Source organism: Sinohyriopsis cumingii, chromosome 16 (genome assembly GCF_028554795.1).
Source record: "Sinohyriopsis cumingii isolate HCF-2022 chromosome 16, ASM2855479v2, whole genome shotgun sequence".
NCBI classification, from domain to species: domain Eukaryota; kingdom Metazoa; phylum Mollusca; class Bivalvia; order Unionida; family Unionidae; genus Sinohyriopsis; species Sinohyriopsis cumingii.
In genome coordinates, this window is record NC_142976.1 from 83187000 (window position 1) to 83209096 (window position 22097).

Here is a 22097-nt window from a genome sequence, read left to right on the forward strand (position 1 = left end):
ATTCGTGAAGGCCAGAAGAGAAACAGATCATTTTGCCGACAATATGATCATTAACCTGGATGAAACTCTAGTGTACTTTGATCGCATTCCTGGATGGACTGATGATAAGATGGGCATCAAAAGTGTGAGAATTAGCAAGACTAGTGCAGATTTGAAAAAAAATCTTACTTTTGTTCTTACAGTTTCCGCTTCAGGTGGTGTGTTGCTTCTAACAATTTTTCATGGTATAAGAAAGCTAAAAAAGTATTCATGTAGCAAAATAATAGATCATATGTGTGCAGAAGAAGGTTTGTGTTGAAGAGATGCTGCTGCAGTGGATTAAAGAGTTTTATCTCAAGTACACAGTTTTATATTTTTTTAAATAAAATTTCAGTTGGAGTGCAATTTCTGACATGTAATTTTCGAATGATTTAAAAGGTGTCCCACAACCTACGACTCGAAAAAAAACGATGTGTCCCAGAACATACAGTGCACAAAAAAATTACTTTTAAAATTAATGTATGGTCTCCCAACAAATATGGTGTCCCAACATATAAAGTAAATATGGTAATACCTAAAGACATACATGATGTTATTGTTTTGGGTTTAACAACATTTTTCAGTATATGATAATCTGTACATGGTGGTCAGTATATTTGATGGTCTCACATACCTACAATGGTAGAGCCTGAGACTTGAACCCACACAAACAGAGGTGAGATGGCACTGATCAGTAAAGGCAAGCACTTTAGACCACTTAGTCACCCAGGGCCCCAAAGTCAAAAATTTAAGTGTTGAACATAAAAACATTAGAATGATCAATAACACAAGACTTTAATAAAGATTATAGGTGCATATTATTTCACATATATATCATATATCAGCGAGGAATCATACACTCTTCTCCAATGACAAGAAACATGCACATGTAATAATACACAAATCCTAAAGCAACATTGGGATGATATCAGCATATAATCAAAATGATTTAGGTTTGAATTTTTTTCTGAGCATTTCTTCCCTCTGTTGTTTCTCCTCCATCTGTTTCTCTTTAAAATATTTCTCTGCTGTATCCATTTCCTGCAGCATTTTCATTATAACAGTCTGCAAACAAAAGAATTATCTTTTAATAAAAATGAATAAAAAAATTAACTTATACAAACAGACAGGTTGGGAGCAAGCTAGTCAGATAGAAAGATGGATAGATAGATATTATTAACTTGAGTTTATTAGCAATGGGTGCATCACATAGGGCTCACTCATAACAATGTGTCCTGTACGGCCTTAGACAAAGGTAGTTGTGTGGGAAAGCCAAAGTTAAAGGACACAGCAGGTATTCAGGGGTCATAACTCCTCATAGTGATGACATGAAATGCTTAAAATTCACCTGTTACACAGGCTCATCCCTGCAAGCAACAACCCATGTATAGATAAAGATATTAAGTTGACTGGCAAGGGCCCTAACTCTCCCAGTGTAGATAAGACAAATCCATAAAAGTCACATGTAAGTCTTTAAAACAATGTTTATACAAGCGTGTACCTGAATATGTTGCTTTGCTACTGAACTATGGTGATTACAAACAGCTACCATGTGTAAATACAAAGCCAAATAACAAGGACAACAACTCTGTCATAAATGGTATAGCTGATAAAAAAAACATAAAAGAGACACTGAAGTGTAAGAGACAATGTTCTGACCAAATTCCATCTAAATTTACTTAATGGTTATTGAGCTTTACTCTTGAAATTGAGCATTACAAATATCAAAACCTAGCTCTGTACTATGAATCACGCAGTAATCTGGCAATACTTAAGTGTTTTCTCAGTACAACCTTAATTTGACTGGGTAAATCTGACTTGGACCTGTTCAAGAGCAAGTTGTTCATAAATCTGTTTTTGAAAATATAAGAAGAATCTGCATAATCTTAAAGTGTAGTTTCTGATTCTAACAAGCCAAATCATCCTAAATGTTAATTTTATTGTTTAATACCCCCCAGTCACGACTAGGCGCATGATCTGGGATGTGTCATAACCTGCGGCTGAGTATTCTTATGTAATGACAGAGGACATCCCAACCAAATCTCTGATAACCATTCTCATCTTGGTATGAAGAGTGATAAATGAAGAACCTAAAAAACTCGAAATATGGACTGGGTTTTTTTCCCAGTCATTTTGGTACAGAAGGTAAGACAATGTGTGTGGCATGAATATTTTCATTGCTTTTAGTGTACTCCCCAAAACCCTGTAACCAGAAAACAAAGTTAACCAGTTATTTCAGGCAAAATACTTACAGTCATTTGTTTTTTCTCATCAAGGCGTCTTTTCTGGCCTGGAGCCAATGGAGTTGGTCTACCATCTAAAGTAAATAAATTTAACTGACAAAGAAAAGTTTTTAAAAATTATTGACTATAGTACATTTCCATGTAGTACATGCTGAAGTTCTAGTTTAAACAACAGGAACAATCTCTGACAATTAAAACAAATTTTGTTGTGGTAAACAACCACAAACTGCACAAATGTAATCAAAATTATTAAGATGTGTATTATCAGGTGAATTAGATTAAAAGACAGAAACAAGGCATATAATACACAGTCCATATTTTCTGATTGCAATGTAAATTATTCTGCTAGACTAAGTTCAAGTTCAGGAGAGCTGTATAAGTGATTTCACCCTGAAATAATCATGATCATTCAGCTGCATGATATAAGGAAAATGGCATGATTAACATTTTGAATTTTGATGATTAAGATTCAGTCTGGTAGTGCAAGTCTATGTTCACAAAATACCCTGAGACATTATATTTTTTATAAATGCAACATTGTTTTTAAGCCAGTGAGTATAATATCCATTTCTTAAGTTCTTATCAAAAGCTCTGCTTTCTGCTTTGCATTTTTGATAATTGAGGCCAACCTATATATATATATATATATATATATATATATATACCAAGAAATGTGAAGTCAGGAAGATCTGTGAGAGGACCATATCTTGTCTTGTTTATTGCCTGCCCATGTCTGAAACAAGAAAACAAAGCAACATTTATACTTCAAAATCTGGTTGCATAATCTAGTGGGCACAAAATAACTCAAATGTAATTGTATAACCAGGATGGTGAGAATACTTTTGTAGCAGAATACTGTTCTAGTATGGTTGCCTTAGTGTGTTAGTGTATGACGGCTGCAAATGGCTGGCAAAGAACAACTATAACTGCTTTAGTTCTGAGAAATTTCTTTTCCTAAGTTTATGAATACTACCAATTTTTATTTTGCCTGCTGATTTGGAGACAATATCCAATGGAGAAAAACAAAATTATATTCTCTTACTCCTTTGCCGAGTTTCTTTTATCTGAGGTTCAGGATACCTAAACACCTTACAAAGGTTTTAATGCTTGAGTAAAAACCCTTAAGGGCCCAGTTATAAGCAGCACATTCAATGATGGGATCCCTGTTCTCCCCAAGCCACTATCTGAGTGGGCTATTAGGTATCCTGTTGAGGTATTTTAGTAATATTAAAGTTTCTTTTAAGGACATCCTATCTATGAGAAAGGGCATTTGTATGCACTCTACTGGTGATATTAGAATACTATTTGTACTGCAAGTAAAACAAAAAATGCTTTTAATGATGCACAAACTGCACCTACTGAATGACAACATATAGAAAGATTTGGGACAAAGTGCATCCCAGACAGGGCAAGGCATAACCTAAGGTGGGCAAGGCAAGACCAAAGGAGGGAAGTGTCCACATAATACAGCCTTGAGACAATAATGCCCTCTTATCATTCACTTGTCAATTATCCAATTTCTAAGCTATAAGCTGTGCTGTAAAGTAAATCACCATCTGAATCTCTTACATAATCATTCAGACTGGCATTATGTTTATGTATCTAATACAAAATAGCAGGAGCTTATAACCATGTTACATGTACTTTCTGGACCTGTAAGACAATTTGAATCAAAGAAAAAGTAACAAGAAAGTACAAATAATTACAGGGCTTGCCTCTACTAAGCTTTAGGTAGTCTCCTGCAGTCACTGTAAGTAATAATTATAATGCTGAAAATAAATCTATGCTAAGCTGATCTTGACAAAATCGTTGGCCAGGGCATAACAGATAAAAGACAATAAAACAAAAAAAAAACTTCTCTATGATACTGAAAACTGTGGTACAATAACAAATTCATAAAAACAGAATTTTTTAAAAATTACTTATTTAAAACATTGTTCTTTTACAGAAATAAACTGGTAACTAGTCCCAGGGTCACAGCAGTAAGAAAGCAAATCAGAGACTTAATTATCTTAGCTTCATACTATTTCATCCCATGTATGAAGAAAAAAGCTAACAAGGAGTTCAGAAAATATTAGCAAATGAAACAATTTTAATCAAACTTTACAGCAAATTATCTACGACTGTGATCTTGGCCTCAAGTTCAAAAGGGCAAGCATAATTAATAGTTAAGCTAAGTATACAAATCTATGAATATGTTCAGGAAATATGCAAATATAAACCTTAACCAAAACCTGAAGAAAAACACAAACCAAATTAGTTAAGGAAAGATGTAGAAAAATACAGACAATGATCAAGCCAGGCTGAAGAACTGTGAATGTAACTAATGTTATGAAGTAATTAGAAATGATGAATTTATCATTATTAATCCTAATGGACTTAAAGTAATGTGACATAAAAATCTCATTCGTCAAATATTCTTGCAACAAGGAATGTACTTCTGTGTGGAAGAATAGTATCCCTTATGTGACAGGATGTGATTTTCAGAATGAACGTATGCTGCTCAGCAAAAATTTTATTACACTTAAAAATAACAGCTTCCTTAATTTAGCGCACTCCAACACACAGAGAACTGATGATCACTCATAAATGCATTTGCTCTCTCTATCATATCATATGAGCACTATGGGTGAAACGATTCATTGATATATTGATGAATCAGTACTATAGCCATACCAATACACTTATCAACACCAGAGGCAAATCGATACAAAATGATACTTACCATGTGTCATTTTAGTCTTTAGCAGTCATGAATAATTATTATTAGTTTGCCTTGTTATTCATTAAATACAGAATTCATCTGAAATAGCATTTGCAGTGCTATGCACTAATATCTATTAGTAAAAATGAAAAAATACACTGAGAAAACTTGCTTGCCATCTGCAAATTAAAACAAAAAGACATGGTTCGTAATCTGCACACACACCCATTCCATGCTAATTATCTTAACCCAGCAGCATGTTCAGCATAAAGGACACATTTCAGATGTGTTCCACATGTATAATGAAGTACTTTACTCATCACTTAATAAACCACTTTTATGTGGTGCTGATGGAATAAATAAAATTAGCACAGAATCAGTATGGAGGCATATTTTAAACTGCTCAAGTTTATCATTTTGTGTAAAAACATTATAAAAATTATAGAATAGGATAGGGTGTTGTCAATAGTTTTCCTTCTCCACTAACAAACAGAAGTACCTGTGGCTGCTGCAGTCTCATGCATCTGCAGGACCTACAATGTGATAGGTTTTGTTGGTACTCATCCTCATTCCAATGCCTTGATTTTGTTCTAGATGAGATTTTCCTTGCACGAGGAAATTGCTTTATTTCTTGTTTTCAAGATAACATCATAATGTCTTCCAAGTTTAAGTGAGACATGAAATTGCTAATAAGATGTTTTCAAAGCATTCATGCGATGCAAAACAAAGGGCCTGGTGGCTAAAGTGAGTTAAAGGGAGCCATCATTAAATGGCTTTAACACGCTAAATAAAACTCACTGACAACCAATGGATAGTCTGTTTGAAAGTATTAGTTTTCTTGCCTTCAATGAGAATTCCATATAAATATATGAAAACCATATCGCCATATGTAATCTGTATACTGGAAATACAACATACATAAAGGGGCACCACCAACCTTCCGAAGATAGAAAGACCATAAAGTTCATATGTGTATTGATAAGTATCACAGGCTGTGAATCATGAATCATATTGATACACAGCACAAGTGTATCATTTCACCCCTAATAAGCACTCAGAAAAAGACCATTTTTTCCCATCTGTGAAACTCCTAGTAAATTAAATACTGATTATATTGGGGGGATCTCAAGGATGTTTGAATTTATGGGATTTGAGTACATGAAAACAAAGGACTTACTTGAGTCTATAGGCAGCTCCAAAGCCTCTGGAAGGATTTAGTTGCTTGAAGTCCAGTGATGCAGATGTAGTACTAAAACTGGAAGCTACTACTCTCCATGGAACATTTCTCAGGAAATGGTCTGTCAAAAAAAGATATCTTGCCATAGGACAAAAGAAATACAATGGTGATTTATGCCTGCTTTCAACTCCTGATGCCTTTTTTCAAAATCCCTGTTGACATTGTGGGATCAACAAACACACTCCAATCCCATTAATTTAGTGATAGTCTCTATTGATCTGTATCAGAACAGAGGATAGTCTCTATTGATCTGTATCAGAACAGAGGATAGTCTCTACTGATCTATATCAGAACAGAGCTGATAGCAGGCAAAATGGTATATTGGCAACATCTACCACTACTAATCTTGTCAAAGTCTGTCACTTGGCAGACCATGTGTGTGTGTGGTTTTGATGTTTAATGCAGCTTTAACAATTTTTCAGCCATATCGCTATCATGTCTGCAGTGTTGCAGTTTTTAGTGATGTCTAGGACTGGAACATCATGCCACAGACATGTAGCATGATGTCCCACCCAGTCACATTAGCCTGACACCAGGCCAACCAGTCTCAACACTAACCTCTTAATGCTGAGTGCCTAGCAAGGCAGCTGTCAGCAACATTTTTATAAGTCTCTGGTATGACTGTCAGTGTTCAAACCTGCGACCTCTCGCATCCAAGGCAGATGCTCTAACCACTTGGCCACTGGAGCAGTTCTACATGCATGTAAATAGTCATAGTCCAAGCTACTTCCATTTTGTAAAGGTGAAGTAATTGGGGCTCAGATACAGCAATCTTAAAACTTAAGTAATATGATATTAGATGACCCTTTATAATTTGTAGATGCATGAAAATGTAATACAGTAGACAAAAGAGAAAAGTAAATGAATTTGTTGTTGTTGTTGTTCCAGGGTTTAACGCCATTTTTCAGCACAAGATAGGCTATACATGGCGGCCAGTATAACTGGTGAAGGAAGAACCCTGGAAAACCCCCGGAAGAACCACCAACCCACAAGAAGCTACTTAAATGAATTTGAATCCATCAATGTTTGCATACTTTGAGATTAGATTTGAAACAAACTGGAGAATGATCCCAGGCCTGAGCAAACAATCTCAGTGAACTTACCTCTTTTGAAATTACCATCTCCACTCACTCACATGTCAGATCCAAATGCAAGTTGCATAGACCCAGATTTGTCATTGTATTATAGGCTAGCAGATCTGGGTCAATGTAGTTTGATAGGACTAATCAAGAGAACAAACAACATAGTCTCTGATCTGCTGGTGCATTATGCAATGACAAATAAGGTCTGTTTCTTAAACCTGGACCTGAATTGCAAGAAAGTAAATTTGATATGTAGTAAATATACATGGAGCAGATATGTACATGTATATATTGACATACTAAGTCACATGCAAGTTCTGTAATATTTATATTACTTGGTTCCACTGTCTACTTAAGGGATGCAAAGGTTAAGAAAATTCAGAATAATTTGGAGGTGGAACCTAAAGGCACTGTTCCAACTTCCAAGTTTTGGAAGTAAGACTACAGCTAAAATCAACCACCTTCCCCAGTTATCCGAAAAAGATGAAGCATAATTTCACCTCAGCATGGTCAGCAACACTAAGAACAAATTAGAGGGATGATATAGTTGAAATTAACACTAAATCACCTATTCACCCAGAATTACAACAGTTAACGTAAATATAACCCTTGTAATAACTAATTAAAATGAATACAATGAAAGAGAGAGACAAAGAGATGTATAAAAAATAATCAAAGACAATGACATAAAATATAAAGAATTTAGTATATTTTCAATATATAGCTTTATCTTTGAAACTTTTAACATCCATTTCAAAATCACAATCTGCACATTTGAATGGAGTGAAGTAATAGAACTGTAATAAGTTTTATAAAAGAAATATGTGACCAAGTATTCACATTGAATCATCTACTTAAAAACTGTCTACAGTACTCGGCTACAAACAGGTGAATTACTACACTGGTTTCTGAAGTTGCATTCAACAGTAAGATAAAGTATCTTTAAAACTCCATTCACAAACACTTTATTTACTTTTCAACCAGTGATTGGCACACAGAAAAACTATTAAAAAGCCATAAGAAATTTATAATAAATATTTATTAAAAATAAAGGCAAATTTAGTATGTCCTCTCACCCACATGAATTGAAAATTTTCAGTCTAGAACACTACCATGATTATTATTATGAACTAGAATTCAGTGTTTTTAAAAAGATATCATAGCATTTTACCATAACTCTTATGTCTGAGAATATGTGTACCATATTTGCTGGCCTATAAGTCGATGCGGAGTATAAGTTGAATCAACACCTTGGATTGTGTTTTTCACTTTGTTCCACATAGCATCACAAATTTTATCCTACCTGTAACTCAGTAACCTTTCCAGTCAGGATCATTAAATGTAACTAAAACTACCTAATTTGTTTCACATCAAGTATTTGAAATGTATTATGTACTTTTAGCTACATATAATGACGCTGACTAAAAAAAAAATTTGTGTGGAATTATAATTTAATTCCACACAAATTTTTTTTTTAGTCAGCATCATTATGTGTAGCTAAAAGTACATAATACATTTCAAATACTTGATGTGAAATAATAACCTCTGTTTTCATAAATATTAAAAGTATCACTGTATGCTATTTCATATTACCAGCACTAGGAAAATTGCATCATTAATACTAGAATGCATTTTCTGGGGGTTGGGGTTGGGAGTGGACGGGAAGAGAGATACAGAGAATGATGCATATGTATTCCATCACAATTTTCCTTTTGCACCTTGTGATCAAATAAAATATGGTCCGATATTTGAGAGAGAGAGAAAGAGATAGAGTACAGCTCTTCGTGGATTTTTTTATTCTTTTTTTTAAACTTATTGCCCCCATGTTGCTGATGCTTTTGTCAAAGAGAGAAAACATTAATAAATGAAACAGTAAATGTAAACTATGAAAATACATACCATATTCCTTCAGGGTTAAAATATTCACAATAGTTATATCCATCCAGTCTCCATTAGGCTAAATCCCAAGAATGACCATTTTGTATGCTGTCTAATTTTCTTTGCAAGTATAATGACCTCTCCATTCCCAACAATTAAGATTTTGTTTAAAGTGAATGCAATCTTCCTGTACTTAGGCAGCAATTGTTTTGATCTTTGCTCATGCTAGATGTACTTTAAATTGGTGTCTGTTCCTTCTCCAAGTTCAAAAATGTCACTGCTTGAGAAATTTACAATAGTAACCACATGGCATCTCCTTGAACTACATGGTACTATATTCATAATACCCATGGGTAGCCTCATTTTCCCTATTAGTAGCCTCGCTAATCTGATCTGGTCTGCAGAATCTTGACCTCAAACACGTGTTATCTTGGAATGACTAATACAGCCATAGCATATTTAATTAGCATGTAAATACCACTACAAAGCCATGTGATTCTTTTAATAATGGAAGTGGAAACAAAAACTAGAAGGAATCGCTTAATTAGTGGTATTAATTGATAATGGAATTTGGTATTGCACTTGTACACAAGTAAAAACAGTCATCAGGTGTGTGTGTGTGTGATTTGGATTTTAACATAGCTTTAACAATTTTTCAGTCATATCGCTACAATGTCTGCAGTGTGGTAGTTTATTATGATGTCTAGCACTGGGACATCATGCCACAAACATGTGCATGATGTCCCACCCAGGTACATTATCCTGACACCAGGCTGATCAGTCGTAATAATAACCTCTTAATGCTGAGCGCCAAGCGAGGCAGCTGTTAGTACCATTTTCAAAGGTCTTTGGTATGACTCGGCTGGCAGTCATCAGGTAAGTGAACAATAGATTTACAATCGTGAAGACATCTCTGTCTGTTTGTCTCTCTCTCTCTCTCTCTCTCAGAGGGGCAAATGGATTATTTGATCATTAGGTACAAGAGGAAAATTGTGATGGAATGGTTATTCATCTCCTGTGTGTGTGTGTGATTTAGATTTATAATGTAGCTTTAACAATTTTTCAGTCATATCACTAAGATGTCTACAGTGTAACAGTTTAAAGTGGTGCCTAGCACTGGGGCATCATGCCACAGACATGTAGCATCATGTCCCACCCAGTCACATTATCCTGACACCAGGCCAACCAGTCGTAATACCAACCTCTTAATGATGAACGCCAAGCGAGGCAGCTGTTAGTACCAGTTTTAGAAGTCTTTGGTATGACTCTGCAGGGGTTCGAACATCCATCATCTAACTTGTGCTATGTGTTTAGGCTCTTTCAAACAGTAACAATAAAAGAGTGAAAGAAAAAAAGCTTTGTAAAATTTAACAAATAATTAATTTCCCTAGAAAACCAAGGTAAAAATGAGAAAAAGAACTTATGGTTTTATAAATCAAATCAAAAATAATCCCAGAATTAAAAAATAGAAGTCCTAGTAATAAAAAGTCCTAATGAAAATGAGTACGAATCCCAATGAAATCCAAAATGGAAGACGATGACATATGCTGTAGTCAGCATCGTGCTGATGTGTCAACAATTCTTTATTGACTCACAGAAAATAATATTCCAATTTTAATTCTGTGTAAATTTTGACAACTGTCTTTGTCACAGAATTAATTTAGAGCAATACTATTTCCAAGGAAAAATAATCTTGAAATCCAAAGAATTTGAAGAAAAATAAAATAATTAGCCCAAAAACTGGTCACAACATCAGACACTTGGACATCTCAAGTGTTATAGCAAGAATGACTATCATTTCTCAAAACATCAATAATAAATCTAACTGCAACACAAAAGACATGCCTGGATGTGGATCAATCATCAGGAAAATCCACAAGTTTGTAACAGTTGATACATGTTATTTGACACGTAGGCCAGATATGACCTTGACTGAAATCAATGGTTTTTACTCTAGGAATGAATATAAAAAATTTTTAAAGTTGTTTATTTAAGACTGCTACTGGTTCTGAATAAAGATCAAAAACTAGAAACAGTGTTTTTATTATTGGCTGTTTACATCAAAAATTTTAAAAAATCAGTCAGAACTGAACTCTATCCTGGACATTATCAAATCAAGTAAATAAAATTACATTACAATAACATGTAATGGAATATATAAAAAAATAAAACTAACAACAAAAATTAAATTAAATCAAATACAAATTAAATCAAATATACATAACACTTTTTAATTCTAACACACATTTATGTAATTAAATTTAAACAATGTATATTACAATGTACATTACTGGTGCATGCTGATTTAGCGCAATTACATCTATGTTAATTTTTAATACTGACTATCATGTAATTGTTTAAAATACTCAATGCAGGATCCTATATTTGTTCATACACGATTTCATCCCCAAAATGAAATATTTTGTACACATTATTTTTCGTATTCTTGGAGAACTATTTTCCACATGAAAAATACGATAAAGCAATTTGGATGACATAATCCATATATAAGTTGATTTGGAGTATAAGACGAAGCTAAGATTTTCTGGTCAAAAAGTATCGTCTTATAGGCTGGCAAATACGGTACATCCATTAAGGTATGTAATGTCAAAGAGGTCAATGTCACTTCGGTATCTGCTTTTGTTGTTTCATATACAGTAACTTTGTAGATATATCTCCAATCGCACTTAATTTCCAAAAGTTACAGTTCATTTATATACAAGAAGCACTTTCTATTCATATACTCTATATGAATTTTTGCCAAACTGGCTCATGATTGAAGTCATAACACAATGGTAACACTTTTAACCAACATCCAAAAGACATATATCCAAAATTTGAAGACTTATTGCTTGCATTTCTACTTCAAAGGATTTTCATTATATTTGAACCAATCAAAAATAACACAAAAAAGGAAAGAAAGTAACAAAACTGTGGATCCATCTCTCACCAATGGATCAAATTTAAAAGTCACTTGTTGCTCTGTGACACTAGTTAATGCCAAATGTAGATTCTGTGGTATGTCTAATTTGGGGATGTAGTAAGATAATTAGATTTTCCCAGGGTTAAAAACTAGCAGTCTGGTAGCCCATGGCTAATAAATTTCCTGTTGGACTTGTACTTTTCATAATTTCAATGGCTAGCAAATCTCTATATCTGACACCGTTTGTAGGATGGACAGTAGAGATCCAACAGCATTAGTAAATTTCTCAATCTACAAGGCCTGGCTACAAAAAAAAATGTATGTTACATACTAGGCTTGCTTTTCCCCATTGATGAAATTATACTGCCACAATAGAAACAGTAGGAAAGAAATTCCAAGCAGTCTGTATCGTATCCTGCCCAAATACTTCAACTGCCTCATGAATTATTAATGAATCTAACAATTTACCTTTCAATTTATTCAGCATGTAATTAATGTGGAAGAGAAAGTTGTCACCCAAGGTAGACCCTTCCAGAGAATCCAAGAAGGGAAATAGTCTGAGTTCACTCTGACCCTTCCCACCCCATTTTCAATATTGTGAACTTATTGTGCCACTTCAAAAAATGAAATTCACCAACACCCTGCAGTGGCATAGGGTAACAGCTTACTATCAGGCCTACCAAATGCAATACTAATGTGATACCAACAAAAACATACATATGCTGTCTGCTTCATAACTCTGGCTTTCTCCAAGTTGCACCAACAACAACAGGTTTCCAGTTGTTGTTCTCTGAATAAATATGTTGAGAACTATGTCCGTTTTGTTTTCTACAAACATTATGTAACTTCATTTAATATTTTTTAATTTTTTGTACAGAGATTTTGGAAAAGGATGTATTGCTGACATCATGTGACTCTTGTACCTCTGATGTCATGGACATGTAGGTTAAAAGATTTGGAACATAATGGTCAGTACCAAGCCAAATTTCATTAAGGCTTTAGTTTTATTTCATCTGCCAGCAGATTAATTACTAAATGAAAATTATACTTGCAATTTCTGAGAAAATAAATCAACTTCGTACTGATTCCATGTGGTATGGCTCAATGTAAGGTTATATGAGCTTGGCAGGCCTACAAGTAAGTGGCTACTCCATTGCAGGGTGGAAGCAAGTTCCAAATTTTCGATAGGCAATTGACTCTGACACACATAAATGTCAAAATATCTAAAATGAAGTGGGAACAGAGAGGAAACTCGGACTATGAGTAGCTATGCTCAAAATATTTTGAAATATGCATTTTAAGAAGCAAATTTTATTGAATTTAGTGCAGTCTCATTATTAAATAGGTATAGGTTTCCCCCCCCCCCCCAATAAACCTTAATATATTATGCCTGGATCTTTTCAAAAGTTGAAATCTAACAACAGCGTATAGTCCAAATTTCCAACATTTGGAGATCAGCAGTTTCTCAAACAAAGACTAACTGGCAGACATGAAAAAGTGAAACATTTTTTTTATAGTACCTTAAGGTGAACAGTTGTGATATTCCTACATTTCTTCAAGTGAACTAAAAAGACAGTCAAAACATATATTCCCCGGTTAAAAACATAATCCAGGCAAATCAAAGAATATAAATATGTGTTGCTAATTGCAGACATTCTTGTACCTAAAAACTGAGTTGTAAATTAAAGTAAAAACAATGCTTAACAACACTCCTGAAGAATATGAAGGACTTCTTTAGGCTGGTGCTAACAAACGACAAAGAAGCAGCTCAGAATTTCACACTTCCTAAGCTAGAGACTATACCTATTAAAATTATTGAAATACTCATATGGTTCACAAATTTTAATCAAAAATTTAACATTCTTTTGCAGTGTCACATATTTTCAAAGCCTTTAGTATGATATCACTAACTATATATATCGTACACCTTTTGTTATGCTGACAATGCATCTACCAGTTTGGATTACATGCTTGCCCCACTTGATTCAAAACTCAATTTCAGGCAAGGTACATCAGTTAAAATGTTCAAAAATATCTTAAAAAAGGATAAAACTGTTGCCCTTTCTAACAGAGTGTGCTGACTGTGTTTTTTGCCACATGAGAGGATAAAATGTAATTGAAACATTTTGCTGTGCCTTTACTAATATTAAACTGCATGCTAAAATTATAATACACAGATTTGAGGTGTTTGCTTTACATAAATACCAATAATCCCATGCAAGATGTTATCATGTGAGCATAGTATATGGTGCAAAGAAATGACCTGTTTTGATCTCTTGGTTTAATGTTAATTTCTAAAAGCTGCTTAGAGTTATCCCCCCCCCACTTTGAGCATAGCAGGGAATGAACAGTAACTATGTACAAGGTGGGGATAACTCTAGTATGCTTTTGAAAATTAACATTAGACCTAGATCTCAAAATAGGTCTTTCATTGCACCATATACTCTGTTAAAATGATAACATCTTGTATGTAATTAATGGTTTTAATGCCAAGTCAAAAAAAAAAAATTCTGTCTCTAGCATTATTTTAATTTTAGCATGCATTTTAATGTGAGTAAGGGCACTGTAAAAAGTTTACATTGTATTTTGTCCCCTATTTGGCCAAATATGCACTCTACACATAAATTTTTACCATTTTTTTATGATATTAAGTGGGTCAGGCATATACTCCAAACCAGAAGATGAATTACCAACATGACTGAAGAAGTTCATCTAGTTTGTGATGTCATTCACAAAAATGCTTGAAATATGTTACACTGCAAATGTATATAAATTTTTTGACCAAAATCAGCACACCAAATAACAAACTGATAACTTTTCAAACACTAAATATGTAATTTTAAAAGGATATATCATCAGCTTATCATTATGAGGTATAAACTTCTGGACTGTTACTTTGGAGATTTTCATATTGATATGACCTAACCCTTTGCCATATTGATGAAGTGTTGTTAAATATAGTCTCAAATTTTAATTTACTACTCAGTGTTTAGGAACAAATAAGAAAGAAACTGAAACAATGTATTTTGAATTCACCTGGATTCGTGTAAATCAAAGCGATGTGAATCCTAATGCACAATCAGACACAATTTACTCCAAATCACAGTAATTAAGAAAAAAATTGGAATATATGTTTTACACTTTTTTATTTTTTACTTGTATACATTAACGTTTATTTATTCTAAAGTATTATAAAAAATGTTTCCATTTTTAACATGTTTGCAAATTCCCCTTTGTTGAGAAGAAAACTTGATTTCCAAAAGTAGGAAATTTGATGACTGGTTATTGTTAGATTTCAATTTTGGAGAGCTCCTGGAAAAATATCTTTGTGGTTATGGTAGGGGGGGATATAAATATGTAATAATGAGACCAATATAAATCGCAAAAAGTTAATATTACTCATGAAAATGCATTTTTCAAAATACCTTATCATAGCTATGGACATAAGTAACATTACAGGCGGTCAAAGATTCAGCACTGTTTTAAATGCACTACAATCTCACTTTTGTAAAATCGTCTCTGCTTGTAAATGAAATAAAAATATAGAATATACTATTTCGTCGTTGTTAATGAAAGTGTTCGAGACAAATATGGTTCGAAAATAGGTAACCGTCACGGTAATAGGTAGCAACATGGTGTATTCCTCTTCCTGCATTGTTAATTTTAGAAAAAAATATGTCGGAAATAACAGATGACTATATCACAAAGATACTTCATAGGAAACAAGCTATTCGTTGTGGCTACTTCAAGAAAATAGGAAGCTTTACTTTGACAAAATCTACATAATATGATCCCTTTAAGCAAGTCCATTTCTTTGTGCTCGCCTCTAATGCTACATCCGAGATATATACTAATTGCATTCGGACTACCTCAGTTATTTATGGGAGACAAAGCAATGATACATAGGATTGATCTCGAAGTTGCGAATAAGTTTTGTACGCCTGTAATTTTTTTCGCAAAGATACCCAATCTATTCAGACGCTCTCAGCTATTTCCATGATTGTATTGACTCGTCGAAGTCACCGTGAACTTGCGAAGGAAAAAAAAAAAGAAAAGAGAGAACCAGGCTATCTAAGGCGACAAATTACTTCCGGACTTGGATCATAATTATTTTTCCTATACAGTATAGGGGGCAGGGTCCAGTTTTTATGTACAAATTTAATGCCGCAATCAGTGACCTAGTATAAAAAATCATAAAAAATCAAATACACAAGTGAGGTCAAAAACGTCCATATTTTTAGATACCTATATTAAAACAAAGCATAATAATAGTATTCACTTGACCAGAGAAGTCGATGGCAGTTCACAGCAGAAGAGGATCATGCACCCCAACCCCTATTTTATACCTGCATTTTTCACATCCAAATGCCATTTTTGACAGCATGTGGTGCTCACAGTGCAAACGCAAGCCCTTTCCCTGGATGAAAATTTTGAAAAACATTGTCTACTAAATAGTTGGATGCAATTCAGAATAGTTGTCATCCAAGCCGTTTTTGAGATACTCTAGTTGTTTACTGCTATGGGAGGCTAGCTCTTCTTCCTAGCCAACTATTGGTATTTCACTATCAACATACTGCAGAGCAACTATGGAAGGTGTACATGACAGACATCAATTTCAAGAACAACACCAGCCCAAAACACCTAGTTCACAAATATATCCATATCTATCAATACTAAACAATAATAGCTGAAAAAGTCACACCATAGCCTTAAGTTAAGAAATTTGCCAGGGGCCAATTTACAAAACTGGACCCTGCCACCATAGTCTCTACATTTGTTTCTCAGGTCTCACTGGACAGTTTATCTAGTGAATTTTCATCCGACAATGACCTTGGGGAGGCATGCAGTCATATTGATGCACTTCTTTTTTACATTGAGACAGCTGTGCGCATAGAAAATGCAAAGACAGTTACTCAAGAAAAGGCCTACTGGTTACTACCATCAAGCATTGACAAGGTCGACTATGCGGAAATTTCCCAAATTGATTTCACGTCAGCTGAAATTAAGAAAAGGAACCTGGAAAATGCCATCTGTGGAACCACCCAAAACAAGGAAAAGAAACCGAAGCCAACTCTCCCACATGTTCCTGCACCAACAGATGCTGAATTCGATGACTTCACATCAAAGTTATTTTTAACAAAAACCAAACCTGTGGTGCTTTCAATCATGCCTAAGTATGCGAAACACTTTATTCCAAGAATAATATCAAATGATCTTCCCAAGCCTCTCTGTGAACTCAGAGATGACAAATGTACTCTAATGTCTAAACATGAGCTTGTAAACTATTGTGAAAATCTGTTCAGTGCCATTAATGTTACTGCAGAACAGGCAAAACATGCAGAGAGGCTGACTCGTGGACAAGCTGAGTGTAAAGAATGGCACCGGTTAAGAACGGGAAGAATAACAGCATCAAGAATGAAAGCCGTGTGCACATCTTCCATTGATAAGCCATCGATTTCCACCATACGAGACATATGCTACCCAGTGAAGTTTTCTAATAAGGCAACAAGGTGGGGATGCCAGCATGAAAAAGATGCAGTGAATGCATACAGGAGAAAAATAGGGCCTCTCCATGACAATCTCATAGTTGATGAATGTGGTCTCATAATCAACCCTGAATTTCCCCATATTGGAGCATCTCCTGATGCTCTTGTTTCATGTAACTGTTGTGGAGAGGGAACAGTGGAAGTGAAGTGTCCATATTGTGTGAGAGATACACAGATTAAAAATGAAAGTATTTCATACCTGGACAAAGACAAACTATTAAAAACATGCCATCAGTATTATTATCAGGTGCAAACACAAATCTTTCTAAGCAAAAAGAAGTTTTGTGACTTTGTTATCTGGACAGAGAAGGACATATCTGTGGAAAGGATTCTGCCAAACCCCAAGCTATGGCAAGATATAGAAGCAAAGTCAGCATCATTCTTCGTTCATGTTATTCTGCCTGAACTGACAGGGAAATTATTCACCAGACCACAGTCCGCAAACACTGAACCTGTTGCACAAATGGAAAGGAAGCTGCATGCATCTGTGTTGCAACCCTCTCTCACCAACAATGATAGACAGACTGTGCCAGGAAATAACACTGACCTCATTTGTTTATGTCAAGTACCCTATGATGAAACATTTGATAATGTTGTTGGTTGTGACAATGAAAACTGCAGACTGATATGGCTTCACTTTAAGTGCATTAATATGACTAAAGCACCAAAAGGATCATACTATTGTCCAGAATGTTGTCCAGTATATGGCAGTAAAGCAAAAAGGCCTAAAAGGTGTTAGAAGGCTATTCTCAGGACATTTGCATGTAAAAAAAAAAAACAGGATACAAACATATTGTGGTTGTTGTACTTTTTATCTTCATGCATACTTATCTATTAATTAAAAGTGAATAAATCATTCCCCTGTACAAATGTGGTTTTTTTTGTTCTTTCTGTATTCTATATATCTTGCTTATTCTATAGCACACCTTGTTATGACCATCTATGCAGAGTAGTAATAACAAGATTTTCATGACGGCTACAGTGGCAACCATATTGACTATCCCCCAGCTTGTTTAGAATGAGTGGCGTTCACCGACTAATGGTAACAGATGGACAGACTATTCATAGCATCTTCTCATCAATAACCAGTAGAACTAAAGTAAGGAACACAAGTCAAAAAGTTTAGAATTAAGAACACAAGATAATTCTTTGTAATTGACAAATATTTAATGGTGACACAATTATGTAAGAATATTGTGTATGCAAAGTTATGTGATGTACAAAAATAAAGAGTAAATCTCATATATATGTAATAAATCTATGATTATTTCACAAATCCTTACTAGTCAAATGGAACAACAGACTCGCACATATTTATAAGACAACATGCAACACTAACAATTTTGTCAACAACTGGAATTTCTCCTTTCTCATTCATGAGGAAATCAATTGGGAGCTTTCCCTGAAGCATGGTATACTTATTTCGCACTAGACCGATTACACGTTCCACATGAATTCGCAAGTGTGCAATTTTTCTGCTATTTTCTACATCAATAGGAGACAATTGTGATTTCCCCTTAGTAAAACTAGGGGTAATTACTTTAGCACAGTACATTCCAATACTGTCTGAAATATTAAATCCCCTGTCTGCTAACACAATATCTCCAGGCAATAAATTTGATAAAAATCCACAGTTTTCAGTTATGTATTTGTCACTTGCCCTACCTCCCCATGCTCTGGAAAGAAAAGAAATAGATCCCTGAGGTGTAATGCCAATAAGAAATTTTATGGTGTTGTTGTGCTTGTATGATGACCAAGTCTGAGCTCGTGCCATTAGGCTTTTAGGTCTCTGTATAAATATTTCAAAACAGTCTATAATGACGGCCACTTTTCCACCAAAATCTTGCCTAAATTCCATGGGCATGGTAAGCTGAAGCTCCTCCCTCTCGGGCCAAAACAAAAGAGGCTTTAATCTAATATACAAAACATGAATAACATTTAAAAATGTCCTTGACACGGTTGATGTTGATATCTGAAATCTGTATGCAATATCTTGCAAGGGGAGGTTGATCTTAAGTCTCATTAGTGTCATTATAATTTTTTCAAACTTCCCAACTTCTAGTCCTCTACTGGTTTGAATGTATGGAGCAACAAATTCAATCAGGGTCATTAGGGTCATGTAGCTCGGCATTCCAGTGTAATACTTAACTTTCTCGTCATTATCACAAAATGATTCCTGATTCATTTTGTAGCTGCTTAATTTATCTTTAAGCAGTGTATTTTCACTAATCAGGTGTTGAATTTCACTGTCAACTACACTCTGGCTAATGGAGTTAGTCTCTGGTGTTAGTTCTTGATCGGGTTCCATCTTTCCATTGATTGTAAAAGAACAAACAGAGCTGCCCCTGTGACCAGCAGATTCATCACCTTCCTTGGCAACAGATGTTTCAGGAAAATGCTGCAAATCTAGCAACACTTTAGCTATATCATGGTCTTCTCTGGTCTTCTGTCTGTGTTGCATTCGGATGTACCTATAATTCAAAAATATTTTAGCAGGAAGCTCTATCAAATAGAATATATGAGAGTAAAACCAGGTGTGTAGTGCTGGGGGAATGGCGTTCCCTTCTCTATCTAGCACCACACCACTGATTATACAACATTATCAACTTTATAACACATTTCGTAGGAAAAGCACATGTTAGTTTGTTTTATAAATGGAATAATATGGCATCTTTAATATTAACAACATAATTACTATTAGAAAAGTAAAACCTTATTAAATAAATATGAAATTACAGGATAGACTCTATCATGATAATTTTCTTATTTGGTTTTGAATATAATTATCTGTATTAAACTGAGTAACATTTGTCAAACTGAGGAAATGATACAATATATAAGGGAAACTACTTTGACATGCTAATGACTGATCAGTTTGTACCTTTCCACTGTTTTCATTTTCTTCCTGGATTTCAAAGGTCCAGATAAGTCACCAAGTTTAAGGGTGGGAGCCCAATCTGGATGTGCTCGACTATACAAGTCTGCAGGTTTTCCTGAAAAAGAAAATAAAACAAAACAAAGTAAATAATTCAAAGTGACTAGATAAATAATATATGGCATTGATAAGATCTAGTTAGAATCGTGAATGCATATTTGAAATATCAACATAAATTTTCTTAGAAAAACAATGGTAAGAACTGTAGTTCACATGCACTTTAAGATTTAAAACAAAGCGAAACCAGCCACAAATTTCTACGTTTCTGTGTTATTCACTGTAAGAAATATACGGTATACTACTACTAATAATAATGATAGTAATCTATGCAACATTCAATGAAAGTACCTTGAATAAAGTGGTCTGAGCAGATTTTTGAATGCTTCGACGGCAGGTCCTTTCTGTTGATGTTGGCCAACCATGTCCGTCGTCGCTCTTCGCTTAATGTTTTCGTTTGCTCTCCTTCAAATTTCCTGACAACAGGTATAGTGTAAAAGCCACGTTTCACGGAATCGTCTGCACGGTTTGAACAACCTTTAACCCAGCATGTATTAACCATTGTGCGATTGCAAATTTTATTCAGGTGATAAACAGTCACGCGCATGAAACTCATTGACCCACAAAATGGCGGATGACCTTACGGTGCCCGTATGTTATGACGTCATATGATAACTATGTATTACAGAAAAATGAGAATAATTTTACACTAAAGATACAAATAAAAACAAACTAACGATTTTTGTAGAAAGCATACATGTGAGATTTTGACTGCAGTAATCAGGTTAATTCCTGATGCAACTGGTGGTTTTTATACTAAACCAACACTGCCACCAACCCCTAAATTTTATTCATAGCTATTTTGAATATTTTTCTGTGACAAGGCAGCTAAAGGATCAGTATGTACCTTATGCATGAATAAAGTTCACTAGTACTATAACAAATTAGCATACTTTCATCACCCCTGAACCATCTAGATTTTTAGATATTTACCTCTGTAGCAGACACACATAAATACGTAAGCCAAGTCGGCAGCTCATTTGCAGCCCAAGTTACGCATTTGATCTCCAATGCAAATCTGTGACAGGCAGTCACCAACAAGCCAACCTATTTCCAAGCCTTACTCAAAGTAAATCTAAACCACATTATAGATTTAGCTTATGTGTGAATTTATAAATGCTAGGCTTGTGATAATTAGGTTCATGCCTTCTACCTTAAAAATGGGGTGTCAAAATCCTAAAATCAGTCCAATTGTACAAATTAGCAGAAATAGCTCAGAATGATTGCAATTTCTTTTCTTTTTCTTGCGAAGAAATTATCAGCGACACAGTGCCTGGCTTTCTGTAAATTACTGGACCAACTTACCTCCAGTGCATACTTTTGTGTTGCAGAAAAAGCCGAGCACATTCTGATTGACATTTACAGTAAGGTAAGTAGTGAAAGGGGATACCCTACGGAATTAGCATTACAGAACCCCTTGGGACAATCTACGGACAATGGAAATTTAACATGGCGAAAAATCGTGGGACAATCT

The 22097-nt window shown here is 34.6% G+C and overlaps 2 protein-coding genes across 6 annotated transcripts; both read right to left on the reverse strand.

Moving 5' to 3' along the window:
- Positions 1 to 797: 797 nt before the first annotated feature.
- Positions 798 to 21646, reverse strand: LOC149780907 (large ribosomal subunit protein mL52-like). Of its 5 annotated transcripts, none has more exons than XM_089938006.1 (5): positions 21557 to 21646; positions 6143 to 6263; positions 2927 to 2994; positions 2271 to 2335; positions 798 to 1083 (listed from the first exon to the last, which is right to left on the reverse strand). In XM_089938006.1, exons 1-5 carry the CDS (start codon positions 21573 to 21575, stop codon positions 958 to 960), a joined length of 399 nt encoding a protein of 132 aa, XP_089794132.1. In that variant the 5' UTR covers positions 21576 to 21646; the 3' UTR covers positions 798 to 957. The 5 variants fall into 5 exon arrangements, with proteins under 5 accessions (XP_089794132.1, XP_089794127.1, XP_089794129.1 ...); XM_089938001.1 differs by lacking the exon at positions 21557 to 21646 and adding an exon at positions 16432 to 16576; XM_089938003.1 differs by lacking the exon at positions 21557 to 21646 and adding an exon at positions 15853 to 15945.
- On the reverse strand, positions 18777 to 21232 carry LOC149780908 (uncharacterized). The gene is made up of 3 exons (XM_089938000.1): positions 20915 to 21232; positions 20513 to 20624; positions 18777 to 20102 (listed from the first exon to the last, which is right to left on the reverse strand). The coding sequence occupies exons 1-3, from the start codon at positions 21177 to 21179 to the stop codon at positions 18914 to 18916; spliced, it is 1566 nt and encodes a 521-aa protein (XP_089794126.1). The 5' UTR covers positions 21180 to 21232; the 3' UTR covers positions 18777 to 18913.
- Positions 21647 to 22097: the final 451 nt, after the last annotated feature.